Source organism: Mustela putorius, unplaced genomic scaffold (assembly GCF_011764305.1).
Source record: "Mustela putorius furo isolate JIRA1106 unplaced genomic scaffold, ASM1176430v1.1 tig00537227_pilon_pilon_pilon, whole genome shotgun sequence".
Lineage (NCBI taxonomy): Eukaryota > Metazoa > Chordata > Mammalia > Carnivora > Mustelidae > Mustela > Mustela putorius.
The window spans coordinates 4,261,491-4,282,157 of NW_025422368.1; the positions used below are offsets into that span (position 1 = coordinate 4,261,491).

The window sequence follows — 20,667 nt, forward strand, 5'->3', positions numbered from 1 at the left end:
CCTGGGGGAGCCCTCCATCTCTGGTCAGGATGGATGAGCTCATGGTGCAAAGTCGTTGCCCAGGCCAAACCATGCAATACCTGAATTCCTTGTAGGGAGGAAACTCCCATGTAGAGGAAAACTCCATAGAGTACTGGCATCGGGATAAACTGAGGACAAAAGGACAGGAAGACCAGAAATTAAATTAGCTATCATAAACTTGTAAATCTCCAAGAAGGAAACCAAGTCCCCCAACCACGGCATAAACACCTCATTAGCTCCTGCTGCCTCTGGCATGATTTAGAAGGAGAAGCAAAATCAGAAGCTGACAATGATCAAATACCCTTTCATTCTGAGATGAAATGACTACACATAAGAGTAATCTGGTCCTAGTTAAATCACAGGCCTCACATTTTACCCTTGTCTGGATCTTCCTCCTCCATAGAGATGGGCAGACACACACACACACACATACACACACACACACATCTTTTGACACTAATTACATAATCAATCATCTCAGGGATTTGGTGTGTTTTAACATGGACTAAAAAGTTTCCTTTCTGCTAACCAGAGACTTGAGGGCAGGAATGGGAAGGTATCGGGGAATGATTTGGGGAGAAAAATCAATATCATTCTATTGCACTTGAATATGCATACACACCTATCAGATCACATCTATCAATCTCAGCTATCTTCAGGGCAACTCTCTGAGGTAGGGAAATGAGGCCTGCAGAATTAAGGCAAGGGAAGTCTTATAGCTGAAGACTGAACTTGGCTTGCTTTTATTCTGAAGCTAAAGAAAATTTCCAAACATAATTCCTCTCAGAACTAGAAAATCCCCATGAGATTTTATGTTGTTTCAACTGTAGAGTGAGCAGACATCTCAGTTTGTTGCCAACCTTGCTTGTAGAACTACTGAATGGTGTCCTGAAAGAAGCCTTCTGAGACAGTTCTAGGAAGACCAGGCAATGCCCACTGCCATGCCTTCTTGGTTAGTTTCCTGGAGGAGCAGCAACCTGTGGGCTCCTCCAGATGATGGCTAGACCAGAGGAGGGAGTGGGGGCAAGGCTGGGGACAGACAATAGAAGTGGGCAGGAGGCGTGAGGAGAGGTGGACTGGGTGGAAAGTAAGGGGCCAGGAAGATGATGCCAAGTCCTCTCCCATTTCTCTCAACTATCGCCCTTAAATAGCACTCACAGGGCAGGCTGGGGTGGCTGAAGAGTCACCAAAAAGAGGGGAAAAGGAGGCAAGGGAGCCTCGTTTCCAGAATGCTCTGGAGTGTTTGGGACTTGGCAATACAGCCAGAGAACTTTCCTTTTCACCCCATTTTTCCAAAAGCAAGTCTTATACCCACAAAACTAAAAAAATTTTTTTCTCACATTCAAGGCATCTTCTGGCTTTCCAAAAATCCTCTTTAACCCCACATCCCACACCAGCCACTGCCCATTTTCCGTCCCATTTATTTATTTTTTTTTTTTTTAAAGATTTTATTTATTTATTTGACAGAGAGAAATCACAAGTAGATGGAGAGGCAGGCAGAGAGAGAGAGAGAGAAGCAGGCTCCCGGCCGAGCAGAGAGCCCGATGCGGGACTCAATCCCAAGACCCTGAGATCATGACCTGAGCCGAAGGCAGCGGCTTAACCCACTGAGCCACCCAGGCGCCCCTTCCGTCCCATTTAATATAAAAAATCTCTTGAAAGAGCTGTGTGCCCATGCTCTCTTTGTTTCTCACCTCCTATTTGCTCTTCACTTCCCTGAAATTCAACTTCAGCCTTATCATTCCACTGAATCTGTTCTTGTTGAGGCACGTTAGGCCTCCATGTTGCCAAATCTAATGGCTTGGTTTAGTCTTTATCATTCTAGACAGACAGATTCTAACCAATCCCTCTTTCTGGAAACATTCCCCTTGCTTGGCTTCCCTGATACCACGCCCTCTTGATTTCCATCCTACCTCTCTGGCAGCTCCTTCTGAGTCTCTGTTGCTATCTCCTCCTCTACCCGACTTCTAAATATTAGAACTCCTTGGACTCTGTTCCTGCCTCTCGGCCTATTTCTCTGTTATATCTACCCTTCTCCCTGAATGATCTTATCTACTCCCAGGGCTTTCAATACCACTAAGTGCTGTTGACTCCCACATTTATATTTTTAATCCAGAACCTTCCTCTAGCTTCTTCACACAGTTGCCTGCTGAGTGTCTCACCCAAATCTGACCATAGTCCCACCACCTCTCACAAAATCACTACCTCTGTCACGTAGTCTTCTCCATTTTAAATGTCTCTACTCTCCACCCAGATGGTAAAATCAGAAACCTAGCAGGCATTTTGATTTTTCCATTTTCCATACTTCATCCCACATCCAGTCAACCAACAAGACTTTGGATCTGCTTCCTGCTCAGCGAGGAGTCTGCTTCTCTCTCTCTCTCTCTCTTTCTCTCTCTCTCTTCCTCTGCCCCTCCCCACTGTTCATTCTCTCTAATAAATAAAAAAATCTTAAAAATAAAAATACTAAATGGATCATGTCCCTTGCCTGAAAGCTAACCCTTCAGAGGTGAACTTTACCAGAGTCCATGAGGCCCTGCATGAGCTGCCTGAGCCTACCTGCTCTTCACTCTCATTTCACTATGCTGTTGCCTTGACTCAATGCTCTTGAGCCACATGGCCCTCATATTTCTTAGAACACATACCATCTTTCCCATCTCGGGCCTGACTAGATTGCTGTTCTCACTTCTCCCATGCCATCTCCCTCCATCCATGGTACAGCTGGCTCCATCTCATCTTTTCTTTTTTTTAGAAGATTTTATTTATTTATTTGACAGACAGAGATCACAAGTAGGCAGAGAGGCAAGCAGAGAGGGGGGGAAGCAGGCTCCCCGCCGAGCAGAGAGCCCGATGCGGGGCTCGATCCCAGGACCCTGAGATCATGACCTGAGCTAAAGGCAGAGGCTTTAAGCCACTGAGCCACCAAGGCACCCCTGACTCCATTTCATCTTAAACACCATCTCTGTAGAAGCCTTCTCTGATCACATGAATGAAAACAGCACTCCCTTCATTCTCTGTAGCACCATAGAACACTATTTCCTTTTATCATTTTCATATTCTATATTTATCATGTTTGCTTTCTTTCTTCCTTTTTTTTGTACACTCCTCTCCCTTCTCCTCTTTCTTTTTTTTTTTTAAGTAGGCTCCATGTCCAGAGTAGAGCCCAATGAGGGGCCTGAATCCAAGATCCCAAGCTGAGATCAGGAGTTGGAAGCTTAACCAACTGAGTCACCCAGGAACCCCTCTATTTTTTTTAAGATTTTATTTTTAAGTGATCTCCATACTCATCAACTTGGGGTTGATCACAACCCCAAGATCAAGAGTTGCATGCTCCACTGACAGAGCCAGCTGGGTGCCCCTCATGTTTGTTTTCTTGACTAACGTCTTTAACTACATCTTATCCATCTTACCTGGCTAGAGTAAGCTCTCCCAGGACAGGAATTTGTATGTGTATCTCTTTGGTATATCACTGTATTCCCAGGACCTAACAGAATTCCTGACATAAATCAGGCACTAAATATTTATCTAATGTGGGAATGAATGGTTACCTTTAATATGGCCGTCATGAAGACTGAGCAGCCCATCAGCACAAAGATCATAAGGCCCGTCACTCTCTGTTCTCTGATGCCCAAGAACTTGGGTTGTTCTCCAGGAGCAGAGCACTCAGATTCTAGCTTGAGGCTGTTCACGTGCGTGATGGAGAGGACGGTTGCAGCCACAAACCAAGGCAGGCCCATGATGGAGCAGACACCCAGCATGATGGCCACCATCAGCAGGTCCAGGTGGTAGCCACAGCCTTTCTGTGGGGAAACAGAGTCTCTGTCACCACCCATGGGCTTGTGGTAGTGGGGCATAGAACAGTGAGCTAAGAGTCCCAGGCCCAAAGTATGAAGGACTGTATAGGTAAGGAAGAAGGGGTCCAGGGATCCCAGACGAGTCTTCCAGCCCCTCCTGGTTTGGAGGGAACAGAGAAGAAAAATAGGAAACTTTAGCCTGTCCTATATATGCTATATCCATTTTTTATTCAAGCACACCCCAGATCTCACCTGGAGTCTCATCCATTCAAAGATTCACCTCTTCTTGGCAGAGTAACCAGAGACCAAGACACACCTTGACCATCCTAGTGTCTAGATGATCAACAATAGAGGATTTGGAAATTAATGGCTTCTTACAAAAATCCCCAGATTCTTGACAAATATGGATTTGTCTACTCCACATAACAAGAGAACAGAGATGAAGGCATGGAGCCTTTCACTAGTAAATGTGCTAAAATCAACCCTATATCCTTAGAACCTTTGGGCTCAAGGTTCAGTCTGAAAACCCCAGTAATGCACACCATGAGGGAGACTATCTGACTCTAGGAAACAGCACCTCAAGCCCTGAACTGAACCTCAGAAGGATAAGCCTGTATAGGGACTATAAGGAACTGTGCCCACCCCCTTCCCCAAAGGTTTGCAAGGACAATGATGGAGTCCAATCTCCCTTCGCATCTTCCCATCATGCTCTATTCTGGTTTCATCTCCAAACCAATCTTTGTCACTAGTGGAGGGATTGGAAGCCCCTGAAAACCCTTTATGAGCTCCTTCCATGACTGTTTTTGTCCAGGTTCTATAGTTTGTGGTCTAAATGGGCTGATCCTAAAATAAAAAAAATAAAAAAGTAACAGCCTGCTATTTGTTCTTCTAGGTCAGAACTTTTATTACCTTGAGCTTGTGTTCCTTCCTGTTAATGATGACAGCTGTGATCTGTTGGTCCATGAATATTAAGATAGTGCAGAGAAGAGCCGGAATAATCGCAGCTATCACAGTCCACCAGGGATTGGGGCCAATGGGACTAATAATCCACCCTCGATCATCCCTTGTTGGCTGAAGGGGAAAAAACCAAAGTTTTATTCTTTTTTTAAAGATTTTATTTATTTATTTGACAGAGAGAGATCACAAGTAGGCATAGAGGCAGGCAGAGAGAGAGAGGAGGAAGCAGGCTCTCTACTGAGCAGAGAGCCCGATGCGGGACTCGATCCCAGGACCCTGAGATCATGACCTGAGCCGAAGGCAGCGGCTTAACCCACTGAGCCACCCAGGCGCCCCCAAAGTTTTATTCTTGTATTTTAACTGTAGTCTTTAGGCCAAAGCAGATCAAAATAAATCAGAATATTCACATTATTCTTAAATGAGAATCCTTAAAAAAGAAAAAAAAAAAAAGTCATGTGGGGCATCTGGATGGCTCAGTTGGTTAAGCATCTGCCTTCAGCTCAAGTCATGGTCCCAGGGTCCTGGGATCGAGCCCCACATTGGGCTCTCTGCTCAGCAGGCCGTCTGCTTCTCCCTCTTCCTCTACCCCTCTCCCCTGCTCTTGTTCTTTATCTCACTTGCTTTCTCTTTCTCTCAAGTAAATGAATCTTTAAAAAAAAAAAAAGTCATAAAATACAGCAACTCCTTAGGAAATCTATGACCTTGTTCCAAATTCCCTTTGAGTCAATCCTCAATTATCAACTTCCTGTGAAATATTCATTAATCCTTCACTTCCTTCTCTTACTCTCCAAACCCACATACAGAGAAAGCAGCTTTATCTGAACATTAACCCAAGTAAAATAACAAAATCCACTGTCAAAAAAGAATTTTAATACAATTATAATTAAGGCAAATATAAATAATTTTTACTATCTACCTCCAGATTTCAGACTCGTCCCCCCAGAAGCCATACAATACATGTCATGGCACAAATAAAGGCAAAATAGAGCTCATGGGCTCAGACTGTGTTGGTTCAGAGGCCTTCTCCCATCAGCAGTGAAACTGGAGCCCAAGTACTAGAGACTTGAGAGAAGAGCCCAAGACTATTGTTAGGTCGAGGACCCTCTCCAATATCCCTCTAAGACCACTACTGTTCATAAATCTTGTTTAGGTGTTTTTGACATACTTAAATTAAACTCTCCTAGATCCTCAAACCCCCTCCAGGGTATTCTGGGGAAGAAAAGTTCCCCTTGTCTAGCAAGTAGTAATGGAAGATAAAAGGCCAAAGATACAAACTGGCCCAGAATTGACCCAAACTCAATGAACAAAGCAAAGACTGCAGGGTGCCTGGGTGGCTCAGTCATTAAGCATCTTCCTTTGGCTCAGGTCATGATCTCAGAGTCCTCGGATCCAGCCCCACATCAGGCTCCCTGCTCAGCAGGAGGCCTGCTTCTCCCTCTCCCACTCCCCCTGCTTGTGTTCTCTCTCTTGCTGTGTCTCTGTCAAATAAATAAATAATAATAAAAAAATCTTCAAAGAAAAGACTGCTACATCCAAAGTAGTTGGGTCCATATGGGTCATGACTATAGGATTCAAATGTTAATCAATAATGCCACCAAATCCCAAATTATGAATAGGTTAAGTTCTGAAAGTTTATAGAATCCATGTCTCCTTAGTATCAATGTTCTAAGTTAAATTCTCAAGTCAGCATAAAAATTCATTAAACTCTGGCTGACATGGGGCGCCTGGGTGGCTTAGTCGATTAAGCATCTGCCTTTAGCTCAGGTCATGATCCTGGGGTCCTGGGATCTAGCCCCATGTCATTGGGCTCCCTGCTCTGCCAGGAGTCTGTTTCTCCCTATCCCCTCTGACCTCCAATCCCTGATCATGCTCTCACTCGCTTGCACTCACTCTCTCTCAAATAAATAAAAATTTTTTAATCTCAAAAAAATAAACAAAAACAAACCTCTGACTGACATTAACACATTAGTAACAGTACTAGACTTCAGACCAGGTCTTAATCACTAGGGGCCATGTGGCATAATAGAGAAGGAAAGAAGGAAGAAAATTTCTTCTTTGCTTCCTGAAAGGGAGGCCTGCCAATGAGCAACATTTTCCTTGACATTCTCCAATTTTCCCTTCTCATCTCTCTCCTACCTCCCAGAGGCCTTCTTCCCAGATGTCCCAGAAATTCAGTACCTTCTGATTATCTTAAGCCTACCCATCAGGGAACCTTTCCAAGGACTGCTTAATGTTCTCGAATTACTTATTTTTACACCAAATCCATTCCTCCTGGAGGGTTGACCTTAGCTAGGTATTATAGAGAAAGCTGACTGCACTCATTCAAACAATGGTGAGAATGACATATTCTCAGAGGAATTATATTTTTAAAGAGGCTGTTTTTTTAATCCACAAATTTCTAACTGATGGCATTACAGTGCATTTAATAAAATAAAAAATTTTCAGGCACTATGGAAAAAGATATTTTTACCTAGGTCTATTTCAGGGAGGGAGAGAAAAAGAAAGGGAAGACAAAAGCGTGTGGTATAGAGATGTTTGTAAGTCAAGGGGCTGCCTTTATTCCTGTCTTCCTTCTTTCCAGCTTCTCCTGTCTTCTCATTGTATGATTCCTCCTAGGTCACTGAGTACACCAGGGCTTTCCCTCCCCTCCACTTCCCATCCTCTGTGTTACTCAGTGCCCCTAAATAGATCTAGAGTCCCCACATATGATCATTTGTTTGCCTTTTTGTATACATTTTGGGCAAAATATTATAGATTATAGGGAGTTATACAAAGAAACACTGAAACAGGGCTGAAGAGCTGTGCCAGTAGGAGCGCTACCCTGTGGGAAAGGCCCTCTGGCCCGCTCGCCTCTTCCCATAGCACCATCCTTGAGGACAGGTGCCAAGTCCTAATCCAGCTTCTTAATCCCTCCTAGGGCCCTTAGAGAGTTGATGCTCCATGAAAGCGCTGTTAACAAGACTTGTTCCAGGGACCCCACATTTCCACAGAATGTGGTATGTATTTAAGCAAACATGTGAATTCCATTGTTTTAAATCTTAAGACCTTCCGTTCTCTTAACCACTTTAGGGTTCTGTTCTCGGACTTTTTGGGCTTGAACTTAGCTAACCCTGCAGAGTTTGCTCTTCTAAAAGGTAAGGCATGAGGAGCAAAGTTTAGATGGAAGGCACTGAGGAACACAGGATTCAGGTATGGTACGGCCTTGGGGAGTAATTTTCTGGGAAACCACGCGAGGGCACCAAGTGCCCTGAAAGCTGTTTACCTTGAACACACTGGGAACTTGAAGTTTTGGGGATGGGACTCCAATCAAAAAGTCGATGATCACCATCGTGAAGATAGTGAGGAAGACAGCAAAGTCACTCACCATGGAGCGTACCTGGAGTGAGAAAGGATTGGAAAAGCATTTTTTTAGGTTAAATGCAGTAGCAAAGGATTTAGTATTATACAAATTTTAAAAGTCCTCAGAAGCATGCTTTCATTTTATAACTGAATTAATATAAGCATATTTCAACAATAGGAATATGTTACTATGCCCAGGCTGACACCCTAAAAGCATGGATATGATGGGGGAGAAGAAACTATTCACCAAGCTCTCACGTCACCGCCCTGACTGGGAAGAATTTTATTCAGAGGATTTATGCCCAGGCGGAGACAATAGTTCTGAGAACTTGGAATAAGATTTTCTACGACCAATCAAGGTCCATTTGTGCCGGCCAAGAACCTAGGCAGCAGCTTCAACTCCTCTTCTCCCTTACGTCTAACAGCTCATCTACCTGCACACAAGTCCTATTGGCTCCCCTTTAGAACAGAGCCCGGATCTGAGCACCTGTCTCCACCTCCACTGTTCCTACCCGGATCGACATGACCATTGGCTCTTGTCCCAGTAAGTACAGCAGACCCTTAATCTTGTTCTGCCCTTCTTGAAAGCGGCCAGGCTGATCGTTGAAAACAGAAGTTGGAACAGGTCACTCCTCCATGAAAACCCTGAAATGGTGCCTCATTTCACTGAGGCAAATACCCAAAAGGCCTTGGCCACTGAGGCCCCCACAGTCATCACATCCCTGAGCCCAGCTTCTAGGACTTCCCTGCTCATTCGCTCTGCTCTAGTCCCGCAGACCACTGTGTCATTTCTTACTCGGGCCAGACTCACTCCCAGCTCAGGGGCTCTGTGCTTGCTCATGCCTCCACCTGGAATGCTTTTCCTGTGGGTAACCTGTCAGGCAGCTCCCTCACCCACTTTGTGTTCATGCAGGCATCCCCTGCCCCTGGGGGTCTTCCCCGACGATGCTACTTGACACTAGTCACCACCCTCTACTCCAGCACCTCCTCTACTCCTCTCCCGCTTCATTTTCTCTATAACACTTCTCACCGCTTTGTGCCCCAGAGGGCTTTATAGTTTAGTGTGGCTATAATAAAATAAAATGTCTCGGGGCGCGTGGGTGGCTCAGTGGGTTAAAGCCTCTGTCTTTGGCTCAGGTCATGATCCCGGGGTCCTGGGATGAAACCTAGTCGAGCTCTCTGCTTGGCCGGCAGCCTGCTTCCCTTCCTCTCTCTCTGCCTGTCTCTCTGCCTACTTGTGATCTCTGTCTGTCAAATAAATAAATTAAATTTTTTAAAAATCTGATCTCTAAAAAATAAACAAAATAAAATAAAATAAAACATCTCTAAAGTGCCCAGTTCCTGCCTTAATCTGAACTTCCAACAGAAGTTGAGCAAAATATATCTTGGCCAAAATATATCTTAACCTGACTTTGAAACCTGAACTTTCCAGCTCCCTGCCCCTGGTTGTATTAGTTCTTTTCTGAATGTTACACATATTCTCTGTACCTGTACCTGCCCATCCCCATAGCAAGCCATCTTGGGTTCATCTCACCAGCCTGGTGTCCAGTGGCCCTTCTCCCCTCTGAATGTCTATGGCCCTGACACCCAACTCTCTATTACTGTCTCATAGGGGCTGTATGTTTCATATGTTTCCCTTCCCTAGATGATGGCAGAAACCATGTTCTAAACTTCTTTTGGGGCTCCTGGATGGCTCGGTCGGTTGTCTGCTTTTGGCTCAGGTCATGATCCCAAGGTCCTGGGATTGTGCCCCACATCCGGTTCCCTGCTCAGCAGGGAGTCTGCTTCTCCCTCTGTCCTTCCCCCTGCTCCTGCACTATCTTTCTTTCAAATGAATAAAAAAAAAATCTTTTTTATCCCTGCTAGCACTTAACCCAGGCCTGGGCAAATAGCTAGTAGAGAACCACCACTTACTATTGTCCAGACCAGAAACAGTGACCTGGAGCTTATATGATCTGTGTTTCCCTTAACAACTATGTGGTCTCGCTGATACCTAAGAATGTGTTTTAGTCATGCTTGTGTGTACCGTTAATATCTAATCAACTGAGCTCCCCACCCATGTGGACTTCCTGCTCTGCAAATATACCTGATTGAACCCTCCCTTAACAGAAAAACCACCATTTCTCCTGATCTGAACTCCCTTTCGAAGCAAAAGTGGCCCCTTTCAGCCACTCTACACCCAGCCTCTAATTCTGTCCTACTAAAGCTGGTCACGATCAAACAATGCCATCTGCATCAGGAAAGAGTGTTGAGCCTTCAAACAGTCACGCTAAACAACTCAGGAGCATTTTGCCTGCTGCAGTCAATGTCACCGCTGATTTCACAAGCTGCCACAAGGGCCATCCTTGGGAAGAGACTTTGGGGTCCTTTATATATCCAAAGTGATCATCCCAATTTATTATATTTAGGTGCCATCTCTAAGCTACATGTCCCAACATTCTGGAAATGAAACTTAACAGCATTCTGGAAATGAGAATTACCACCGACACTTTTTTTTTTTTTTTAAAGTAATCTCTAACCCCAATGTGGGGCTTGAACTCATGACCCTGAGATCAAGAGTCTCATGCCTGGGGGGCAAGAATGGCTTAGTTTGTTAGATGTCTGACTCTTGATCTCACCTGTAGTCTTGATCTCAGGGTTGTGAGTTCAAACCCTGGGTTGGGCTCCACGTTGAGCGTAGAACCTACTTAATAAAACAAAGAAAGGGTCGCATGTTCTACTGAATGAGCCAGCAAGGTACCTGTCACCTGGCACTTTTAAACAAAATTTTTAAGTATTAATCCCTCATCCCCCACCACACGTTGAGGAAAGGTTGCCAGACACCAAGAGAGGAGAATGTCATAGTGTGGCTTATGGGGACATGTGGGGCTGGCCACCTGCCGCTCCACTCAGCACACAGAGAATCAACTGTTACATTATAATTCTAACGCAAAAGACATGCGCGAGCATGCTACCTACCCTGGTTGGGAAGTAGCGGCTTGTCTTAAATGTCTTTAAGGTGCTTGAGAGGATGAAGGTGGTGAAGAAGAGAATGCAGGACCAGAAGAGCACATCGGGAGTATAGGGTCCGTGATGGCCACATGCAGATCCCATGAACTCTCCATGCATCTCCTGGCATTCCTGGAGGGACAAGCGTTCTGGGTGATGAGAGGCAGGCACAAGGCACAAAGCCTGCCACTCGCTGGCACCACACAGTGGCCAGGGATGCGCGGGGGAGCGCAGGCCACCAGCCACATCTGCCTGACCCCCGCGGGGCTGTGGTGCTCCCACTTCTAGGGGCCCCTTCCAACAACCTCTTGTCCTTAGGCACTTTTGGAAATGAAACCAGGATGATCCCAAGCAAGCACGCAGTTCTGGGAGGGCCTGGCAGTTTGTTTCTATTACAGAGCACTGAATGTTCTTCAAGCCTCACCACACTGGGTGTGCCCCCTGCCCTGCCTGGTGTCATGCCCCATATTTCCTTAGAGCGGGCACCGGATATGGGGTGTGTGGGAGAGAAGAGAAAGGCAATCTTCTTTTCCCTTTATAGACAACAGAACTTCTGAAGGGGGAAAGGGTCAGCAAGAATAGTTTAAATAAAAAAGAACTTTCTTTTTGAAAACACCAGACCTTGCTGAAGGGCTGCCGTGCTTCCCCCCTCTGCCACCCCCTGGCAGTCACAGTGCCTTAACACAGCTCCCAGACTTACACTAACAGTCAGGTTGGCCCAGTGGACTTCTGTTGCCACAATGTTGTGGTCCTTCCAGTACTGTAGGGTATGGTTGTTGGGATTCTCTGGGAAAGTACACCTGCAGCTAAGGGGGAAAGAAAAAAGATTCCTGAAGAAAGTAGCCAAGTATTCCATTAAATACTTTTAGCCATGCATGGGCTAACAGTTTTGTCAGAGCCTGCCTTGCTGCTCTTTTGCCCCTTCAGATCCCTGAGATTGGTCCTGTTGCTTGAGGCCCATTCGTGAGCCCAACCACATCCTTATTTTCCAGTCAGCCATTACTAAAGACAGACACAAATCAGCATGTGGGTTTTGAATTAAATTGTGCCAACAACCAAGCTCGGCACCTCACATGCCCAGAATGAGCCCTGGTGGTTTCCTGCTTAGTTTCTTCCTCTCAGGCCCTTCCCATGAAATTCAATCTACAGAGCAGGGAGGACCTGATACCCCAGTCAGTTCTCAACAGTCTCCTCCAAGCCTGGATATCTCCTGCTCCTTCTATTACATCACATTCTTGTCCTAAAAATCAGAGTCTCAGGATGCCTGGGTGGCGCAGTCGGTTGAGCATCTGCCTTCATCTCAGGTCATGATCCCAGGGTCCTTCTCACTCAGTGGGGAGCCTACCTGTCCCCCTGCTTATACTCTTTCTCTGCCAAATAAACAAATAGAATCTTTGGGGGAAAAAAATAAATAAAAATCAGTCTCCTGAAATTGTGATGCAAGCTATTCCTGACACTGCTTTATTCCCAGAAATATCCCACCACAGCAGCCTCCACTTCCATCTAACTAGACCGGATCTGCCCACCCACTGGTCACCATGTTGCCTCCCAGTCCCAACATGCTTCATGCTTGAACTGGCTCCCAGGATACACAATGAACACAGCCATTCCCACCAACTTTGTATTATCTGTAAATTTAATGAGCATGCCTTCTAAGGATATAGTGTGACAAAATCAAAATACAAAAAGATCTCAACAGACTGTAAGACGTGGAAACCAACAAAGTGAAAAGTAATAGGGAGAGCTATAAAGTCCTATATTTACATATGAAAAATCAATTCCAGCTGTGCCTGGATGGCACAGTTGATTGAGCATCAGACTCTTGGCTTCTGCTTAGGTTGTTATCTAGGGGTCATGGATCTGAATTCGGCACAGAATCTGCTTGGGACTCTCTCTCTCCCTCTCCCTTTGCTCCCCAACCCCAATCCTCACACTCCTTCTCTCTCTCTCTCTCAAGTAAATAAATAAATCTTCTAAAAAATCAATTCCAGGGGCGCCTGGGTGGCCCACTGGTTTAAAGCCTCTACCTTCTGCTCAGGTCATGATCTCAGGGTCCTGGGATCAAGCCCTGCATAGGACTCTCTATTCAGCAGAAAGCCTGTTTCCCTTCCTCTCTCTCTGCCTGCCTCTCTGCCTACTTGTGATCTCTGTCTGTCAAATAAATAAATAAATAAATAAATAAATAAAATCTTAAAAAAAATAATAATAAAAATAAATAAAAATTAAAAATCAATTCTAAATTTGGAAGCAACGAAGATGTCCTTCAGTAAATGAATGCAGGAGCTATACTATACCTAGACAATGGACTATTATCCAGCACTAAAAAGAAATAAACTATCGAGGCATTAAAAGACATAAAAGACCTTCAAGGAGATAATAGTATGTGAACAAAGGCAGTCTGAAAAGACTATATACTGCATGATTATAACTATATGACATTGTGGAAAAGGCAAAACTATGAAGATGCTAAAAAGACCAGTGATTACCAGGGCTCGAAGTATTAGCAAGGGATAAGTAGGCAGAGCACAGAGGATTTTTTTTTTTTTTTTGACAGACAGAGAGCACAAGTAGTCAGAGAAGCAGGCAGAGAGAGGGAAGCAGGCTCCCACCGAGCAGAGAGCCTGACGTGGGGCTCGATCCCAGGGACCTGGGATCATGACCTGAGCCAAAGGCAGAGGCTTTAACCCTCTGAGCCACCCAGGAGCCCGCACAGAGGATTTTTAAAGCAGTGAAACTATTCTGTATGATACTATAATGGGGAGTATATCATCAAAGATTACAGATTACAGATTCATCAAAACTCACAGAATGTATATTACCAAGAGTGAACCCGAATGTAAACTATGGTTTTTGGGTGATAATGATGTATCAATGTAAATTCACTGCTTCAACAAACTTAACACTGGTATATGGGATGGTGATAGCAGGGAAACTGCTCATATGTGGGAGCAGAGGGTAGATGGGAACTCACTGTACCTTCTGCTCAATTTTGCTATGAATCTAAACTGCTCTTAACAAATCAGTCCAGGGATGCCTGGGGAACTGAGTCAGTGAAGGATCTGCCTTCAGCTTAGGTCATGATCCCAGGGTCTTTGGGTCAAGCCCCAGGTCAGGCTCCCTGCTCAGCGAGGGGTCTGCTCTCTCTCTCCTTCTGCCCCCTACCCCAGCTTGTGCTCTTTCTCCATCTCCAAGAAATAAATAAATAAAATCTTTTTAAAAATAAAATAAAATAATCAATTAAAAATTTAAAAATCAGTTTCACAAATACCAACATAAAATAATTTAAAGAATTGGAGAGTTCTAGCTACAAACAATGGAAAACAAATATGGAAAATACCATCTTGAGCTTTATTAACACAGAATTACAGTATCCAGATCCAAAGCCTACTCAATCCAAGGCTGGGTACTTTTGTTTGTCTTCTCTCATTAGGATATAAGCCTCATAAAGGTAGATCCTTTATCTGTCATGCCCTATGACAGGGCCTAAAAAAGTACTTGGCACATAGTAGGTGCTCAACAAATGTTGTTAAATGAATATATGATTTTTAAAAAGGTCAAAGAATGAATGTTACCCCAATGCCAATCAGCAATCCACAAGGCTTTAAAGACCATACTTCCTAATGGTTGTTATATTTTGTAATTATTAAAATAATTTCATGTTACTGCTTATGTTCCACATATGAGTGAAACCATATGATAACTGTTTCTCTGTTTGACTTATCTCACTTAGCATAATCCCTCCCTCCAGGTACATCCATGCCAATGCAAATGGTGGGTGTTCACCATTTCTGATGGCTGAGTAATATTCCATTGTATATATGGACCACATCTTCTGTATCCATTCATCTGTTGAAGGACATCTCAGCTCCTACTACAGTTTGGCTATTGTGGACATCACTGCTATGAACATTGGGGTGCATGTGCCCTTTCTTTTCACTACATCTGTATCTTTGGGGTAAATACCTGGTAGTGCAATTGCTGGGTTGTAGGATAGCTCTGTTCTTAACATCTTGAGGAACCTCCATACTGTTTTCCAAAGTGGCTGCACCAGCTTACATTTCTACCAACAGTGTGAGAGGGTTCCCCTTGCTCTGCATCCTCACCAACACTTGTTGTTTCCTGTTTTGTTAATTTTTGCCATTCTAACTGGTGTAAGTTGATATATCATTGTGGTTTTGATTTGAATTTCCCTGATGGCTAATGATGTCGAGTATTTTTTCATGTATCTCTGAGCCATTTGTAGGTCTTTTTTGGAGAAGTGTCTGTGCCCATTTTTTGACTAGGTTATTAGTTTTTTTTTGAGTGTTGAGTTTGAGAAGTTCTTTATAGATCTTGGATATCAGCCCTTTATCTACAATGTCATTTACAAGTATCTTCTCCCTTTCTGTGGGTTGCCTCTTAGCTTTGTTGACTGATTCCTTTGCTGTGTAGAAGCTTTTTATCTGATGAGATCCCAAACAAGCAATAGCACAAAGAACCATAGGGGAAGGGAGGGAAATGCAAAGGGGGAGAAATCAGAAAGGGAGATGAACGATGAGAGAGTGTGGACCCCGAGAAACAATCGGGGGAGGAGGGGAGGGGGGTGGGAGGAGGGGATAATAGAGTGATAGGTATTGAGGAGGGCATGTGCTGTGAGGAGCATGTTATACCTAACTACTGAATCACTGAACACTGCATCAAAGGCCAATTATTTACTATACCGTAGCTAACTGAACATAAAAAATTTAAAAAGCAAAAAAAAAAGGAGTAATTTCAAAATTCTAACAAATTTTTTATGAATTCAGACCTTTAAAAGGTTAATAAATCCATAAGCAAAATCTATAGAAGTGTATCCATAGCTAGGTGGCAGACACCTCCTGGCAGTGTGCCCTCTCTGCTCAGATACTTTCAGGTTGAAATTGTTTGTTTCACAACCAGACCCACCACATCAGAAAGGTACAGCCAGCAGGGAGTGAACTGGATGGACAGAGCTAAAGGTTGAGGGTCTCTAGTCATAATTTGGAGAATATTATTCCAGATAAGAAATGTTTTATAGGACTAGACTCTCCTAGATGGTTGAGAGCACAGCCAAATACTATGCTTCTTTTCCAGCTGATCTGAACTGTCTTAAACATGCAAAGAACAGAGTCTCTTGGGTTGAAATCTAGGTAAGTAAATAGATTATTAGATCTTTAGGAAACAAAGTAAGAGGCTTGTGGATCTCTAAGGAATTATTATTATATCTCTACTTAATGATTCCGAAGAATAGTCTATATATATTTTCAGAAAACATGCTCCAAGGACTCTCAAATCCTTGTAAAAAGTTCTTCCCAACAACTAACTTGAATTCCCCCCACCCCCGCCTTTGCAGCCCATTTTTGTCTCGTGCCTGAACCAAAAGCCATGCTCTGGAAAGCATTTCTCATGTGCCCTGAGTTTCACTCTTAGTCCATCCTCTCCATCATCACTCCTGACTGTTCTCCTCTCTGGCAGATCTTCCAGGTCTCCACATCCCCAGCCCTATTTCCCAGCAAGAGGGCCAAGACACTTCCTTATTCCTTAACACAAGCTACAAATACTCTCTGGTACACTGCATTCAGCCCATAAAGTCAGGTTCCCTGTACAATTAAAAAAAAAAAGGAAGAAAAAAAGAAAAGACAAGTAGAAACCATACTTACTAATACAGGCTAAGGTGGTCCAGCTGGCTGTGCATGTGGATGGGGTAGGTCTCTGCCAGGTGAATCAGCTTTTCTATGGCTTCATAGATAAAAATAATGCAAATCAGGGAGGCAAACGCTTCTTCTGTGAAGCGGGTAATGTAACAGACAAGGGAACTGGCATCAGTTGCCACAAGGACGATACACAGGAAGGCGGTCCACAGTCCAATACAAGCTCTCAGGGAGAGGTATGAAAGAGCGTAGTCTCTGAAACAAGACCAAGGTTCATCAGAAAGTATGGATGGATGAATTATAAGACAAAGGGTCAGAAATGTAGTTAGTTTTTCTCACAGTACCCATTCTGGTATTGCAACCCAATTTGTCCCTAATTCTAACTGTACTTCCCTCCTCAATGCTGCCCAGGGACAGCTGTGACAAAAGATTTGCTCTGCAAGCTGGTATTTGCCACAGCAAGGACATGGGAAGCGGAGAAGGAGGGAAGAGCCCTCATGCATTCCTGTCATTTTTGGCCAACGTGATTCAGATCTTATTCTTGCAGTTAGGAAAATGGAGCTGGCCCTTGTTCCACATATTCCCACTCCTAATACAAAATGGAGAAAAGATTTTATAGGAAAAGTAGGGAGATAAGGGTTCTGCCAAGTCTCCACACACCACTAGCAACCAGAATATGAAGAGGGTGTATTAGGCCAAATTAAAAGTGAACTTGAAATAAAAATAGAGGAATTTGAATTAGCTAGGAAAGTTTTTTTGTTTGTTTGTTTGTTTTAAAGATAAAAAGCCAAGACTTCAATAATGGCTGAGGGCCATTAATAAAGCTCTTTAAGACTGAGAGATGCACTATTTTAAGTACAGTACTACCTGGGGGACAGGACAACAAACCAAATGATATTCGTCCTTCTGGTTTTTACAATCCAGTAAAATCCAGTAATATTTGCCTGCTTGCCCTCACCTAGGATCCTGGCATTCAATTCTAAGAGCACAATTAGCACATTGAGTTAGAGTTTTCAGAAAACCAAATGTCTTACTTGCAGAATTTGAACAAAATCTTTTCAAACACAAGCACTGGCCCCGTACTTCCTAGGATGGTGAGAGCCTGTCCCGCAAACAAGGAATAGGCAATCCCAGTCATGGAGGCTCCAAACAAGGATTCAATTGCACTCTAAGGGGGGAAAAGAAATCATCAGAGTCCATAACCCGTCTGTAACCAGTAATGTGGGCTTCTGTACATTCCTGACTTAGATCTCTTGTGTGCCCTGACAAGCCATTTGCTTGTGTTTCATCTTAGCAAGAGTGAAGAGTACACACTGTCTAATACCCCTGTAAACAGGTACCACTGTGATGATTCAGGTGCCCAAATCCAACCATGTATGATTCCTTAACTAAGTCCTGTTCTTCGGTGACTCTATTCAGTATACGGAAATATACACAGAAAACACAATGACACCATTCACACAACGAGCCATCACTGAGTCACCTCAAATGTCAAATGACATTGATGTATCATTTTCCATCCTTTGAGCACCAGGTAATTCAACTGGGCCATCAACCACTGAATTTGATATTCAAGTGGAAGAGAGTCTATTCTAAAGGGGAAACTGTGTTGCTTCACCGTATGAAGTCAGAAGACCACAGTAATTCAGTGGAAAGGATTTAATCTCCTTGGTTCTAGCCTGGGAGCTTTCCTCTTCAGCAGACTTGACTGGCAACACAGTACTTTAAGTCTTGTGTAGGGACCCATAGAAGTGGTTAAAAGTCCTTACTATGCGTCCCTCAGTGGCTTCTCCGAGCAATCCCCCAAAGGTGATGACAGGCGACATGCAGGCACAGTACAGGAACAGAAAGGAGGCCAAACACTGTAAGCTGAGTGCATCCCGGTAGTCGCTCCAGTACCAGGGGGCCTTCCGCTTGATGTCCAACACCAAGCCCCCAAAGAGCCTGTGGAAACATGGCAGACAGACGGCTGACATGGTCCCGCTTCCATGAAAGGATCTGAACAGCACCCATTTGAAAAGCCCTTCAAATGTGTTCTGTACTAAGACATACTTTGGCTTCAATTTGACCCCAAGTACAAGAGATCTCTCGGGGGTCAGCACAGATTCTATTTGCAGCTAAGGGTGTGAGTTTGACTGATTATCCCAAGCCTAAAAAGGATGAATTTGGGTGTGCATGTTACCCATTCCAAAAAATTAACGTGAAATTAAGTAATAGCTTCAAATTTCAAATCCTGAGCTGTTAGGAAGAAATGTACAAAACCAACTCAAGGTATTAAAGTTGTTAGTTTTAGTATATGTAGTCTACATTAAAAGCCCCATCACATGCACTTTCCTGCTCTGAACAGCTACCCACCTTCCTGTTGAGAAATTAGCATAATAATTCATTCAGGCAGTTGACAAGTAATAGCAGATAACTTCATGCCAGGCCTTATGCCAGGGGCTAGAGAGGCAGCAGTGAGCAAGACAACACAGCCCTTCTCTCCAGGACCCACAATCTAGTGCATGAGATAGGCAGTGCAGTGAGGGTGCCCCCGCAGACAGCATAGGACAGGGAGGGACATTTCAGCAGGGACTCAGATCAGGGGTCAGCCAGATGAGGGAGAGGGGCTAGCACGGGCGCCACCTAGAGGTGAGAGCGCATGGCTGCCCGAACTATGGGAAGAGTGGGGTGGGAGGAGACTGAGGAGCCAATGCCAACAGGCGAGGATGGAAAAGCTGGAGAAGCTGGAGAAGCCAAGTCACAAAGAGCCTTATAAATTGTTTTACAGAATTAAAACCTTATGCTAATGGCATGTCACATCACTGAAGGATTGTAAACAGGAGAACAACATAAACATGCATTCTGGAAGGATCTGTCTGGCAGAGATATAATGAATGGAATGTGGAGCAAGACTGGAGGCAGTAGATTGGGACGAGGAGAAGTGGACGGATTCAAGGGCTTAAACGGGAAGTAGAATCAACAGGACTCGGTGCCAGGACTTTGGGGACCCTTCTCCACTTCCCAAGGATGAGACTGATCAAGAGCAAGATATCCCACACCAAGGAGGAGTAGCGTTCTCAAATGGGGTCACTTTTCCTGAGAGTGGAGTCCCTGTATCAGAGTGAAAGCTGGTAGGAGAGTCGCAAAAAGAGTCACTTGGCATTCTACAGGACAAATGGCCTGGTCTCCTCTACAAATCAGTGGCACAGAAAAAAAGGAAGGAAAGCTGTTATAAAATAGGATCATAATAACCAAATGCAACTCCTGATTGGATCTTATGTTAAGCAAATAACTCTAAAAAGATGTTGCTAAGACAATCACGAAAAGTTGAATATGAACTGAGCATTAGACAATTTAAAGAATTAGTGTTAATTGCGTTAGATATCTTAATGGCATGATAGTTGTTTTTTAAAATGTCCTCATCAAACAGAGATACATACTGAAGTAGTTACAGGTAAAATGACATGATACCGGTGATTTGGTTTTAAATAATCTAGAAAACATAAAAATAAAACAATTAAGTGGGGAGAAATAGATGAAACATAATTGGCAAAGTGTTCATCACTCTTGATGGGCACACAGGGGTTCATTGTACCATTCTCTCTTCTGTCTTATGTGGTTGAAATTTTCCATAATAAAAAGCTAAAAACAAAAAATGAGCTATTCTTTCATGAAAGGAGGCTTGGCCAGCTCTTTCTTTCTCTCTGCCTGAGAGCCTGGAGGAGAACCAAGAGGCCTGGAACGTGGGCGCCAGGGGAGAAGGCCCAGCCAGCTCTCACTCTCTCTCCATGTGAATGCCTTCTCTCCCCTAGCCAGGTGCACTGAGGGCACAGGTAGACACAGGGCAGATGCTATTCTGTCTTGCCCGTTTGCTCTTTTCCTCTGATTTGGCTGGGTATAGTTGGGATTTACCATTCTTTTAATTTATATCAGTAACA

The 20,667-nt window shown here is 44.0% G+C and overlaps 1 protein-coding gene across 6 annotated transcripts in view; it reads right to left on the minus strand.

The window, feature by feature from the left end:
- Positions 1 to 20,667, minus strand: part of SLC4A8 (solute carrier family 4 member 8) — a 77,692-nt gene that overhangs the window by 18,513 nt on the left and 38,512 nt on the right. For all 6 annotated transcript variants that reach the window (XR_006604703.1, XM_013046913.2, XM_013046910.2 and 3 more), the window contains 9 exons: positions 18,517 to 18,691; positions 17,782 to 17,915; positions 16,757 to 17,002; positions 11,800 to 11,905; positions 11,070 to 11,231; positions 8,035 to 8,148; positions 4,725 to 4,886; positions 3,570 to 3,821; positions 81 to 149 (listed from right to left, as the gene is read on the minus strand). Coding sequence is in view for 5 of the 6 variants with exons in the window: in XM_013046913.2 (XP_012902367.1) it covers positions 81 to 149; positions 3,570 to 3,821; positions 4,725 to 4,886; positions 8,035 to 8,148; positions 11,070 to 11,231; positions 11,800 to 11,905; positions 16,757 to 17,002; positions 17,782 to 17,915; positions 18,517 to 18,691 (1,420 nt within the window). In the remaining variant the exon portion in view is untranslated. The remainder of the gene's footprint in view (positions 1 to 80; positions 150 to 3,569; positions 3,822 to 4,724; positions 4,887 to 8,034; positions 8,149 to 11,069; positions 11,232 to 11,799; positions 11,906 to 16,756; positions 17,003 to 17,781; positions 17,916 to 18,516; positions 18,692 to 20,667) is intronic.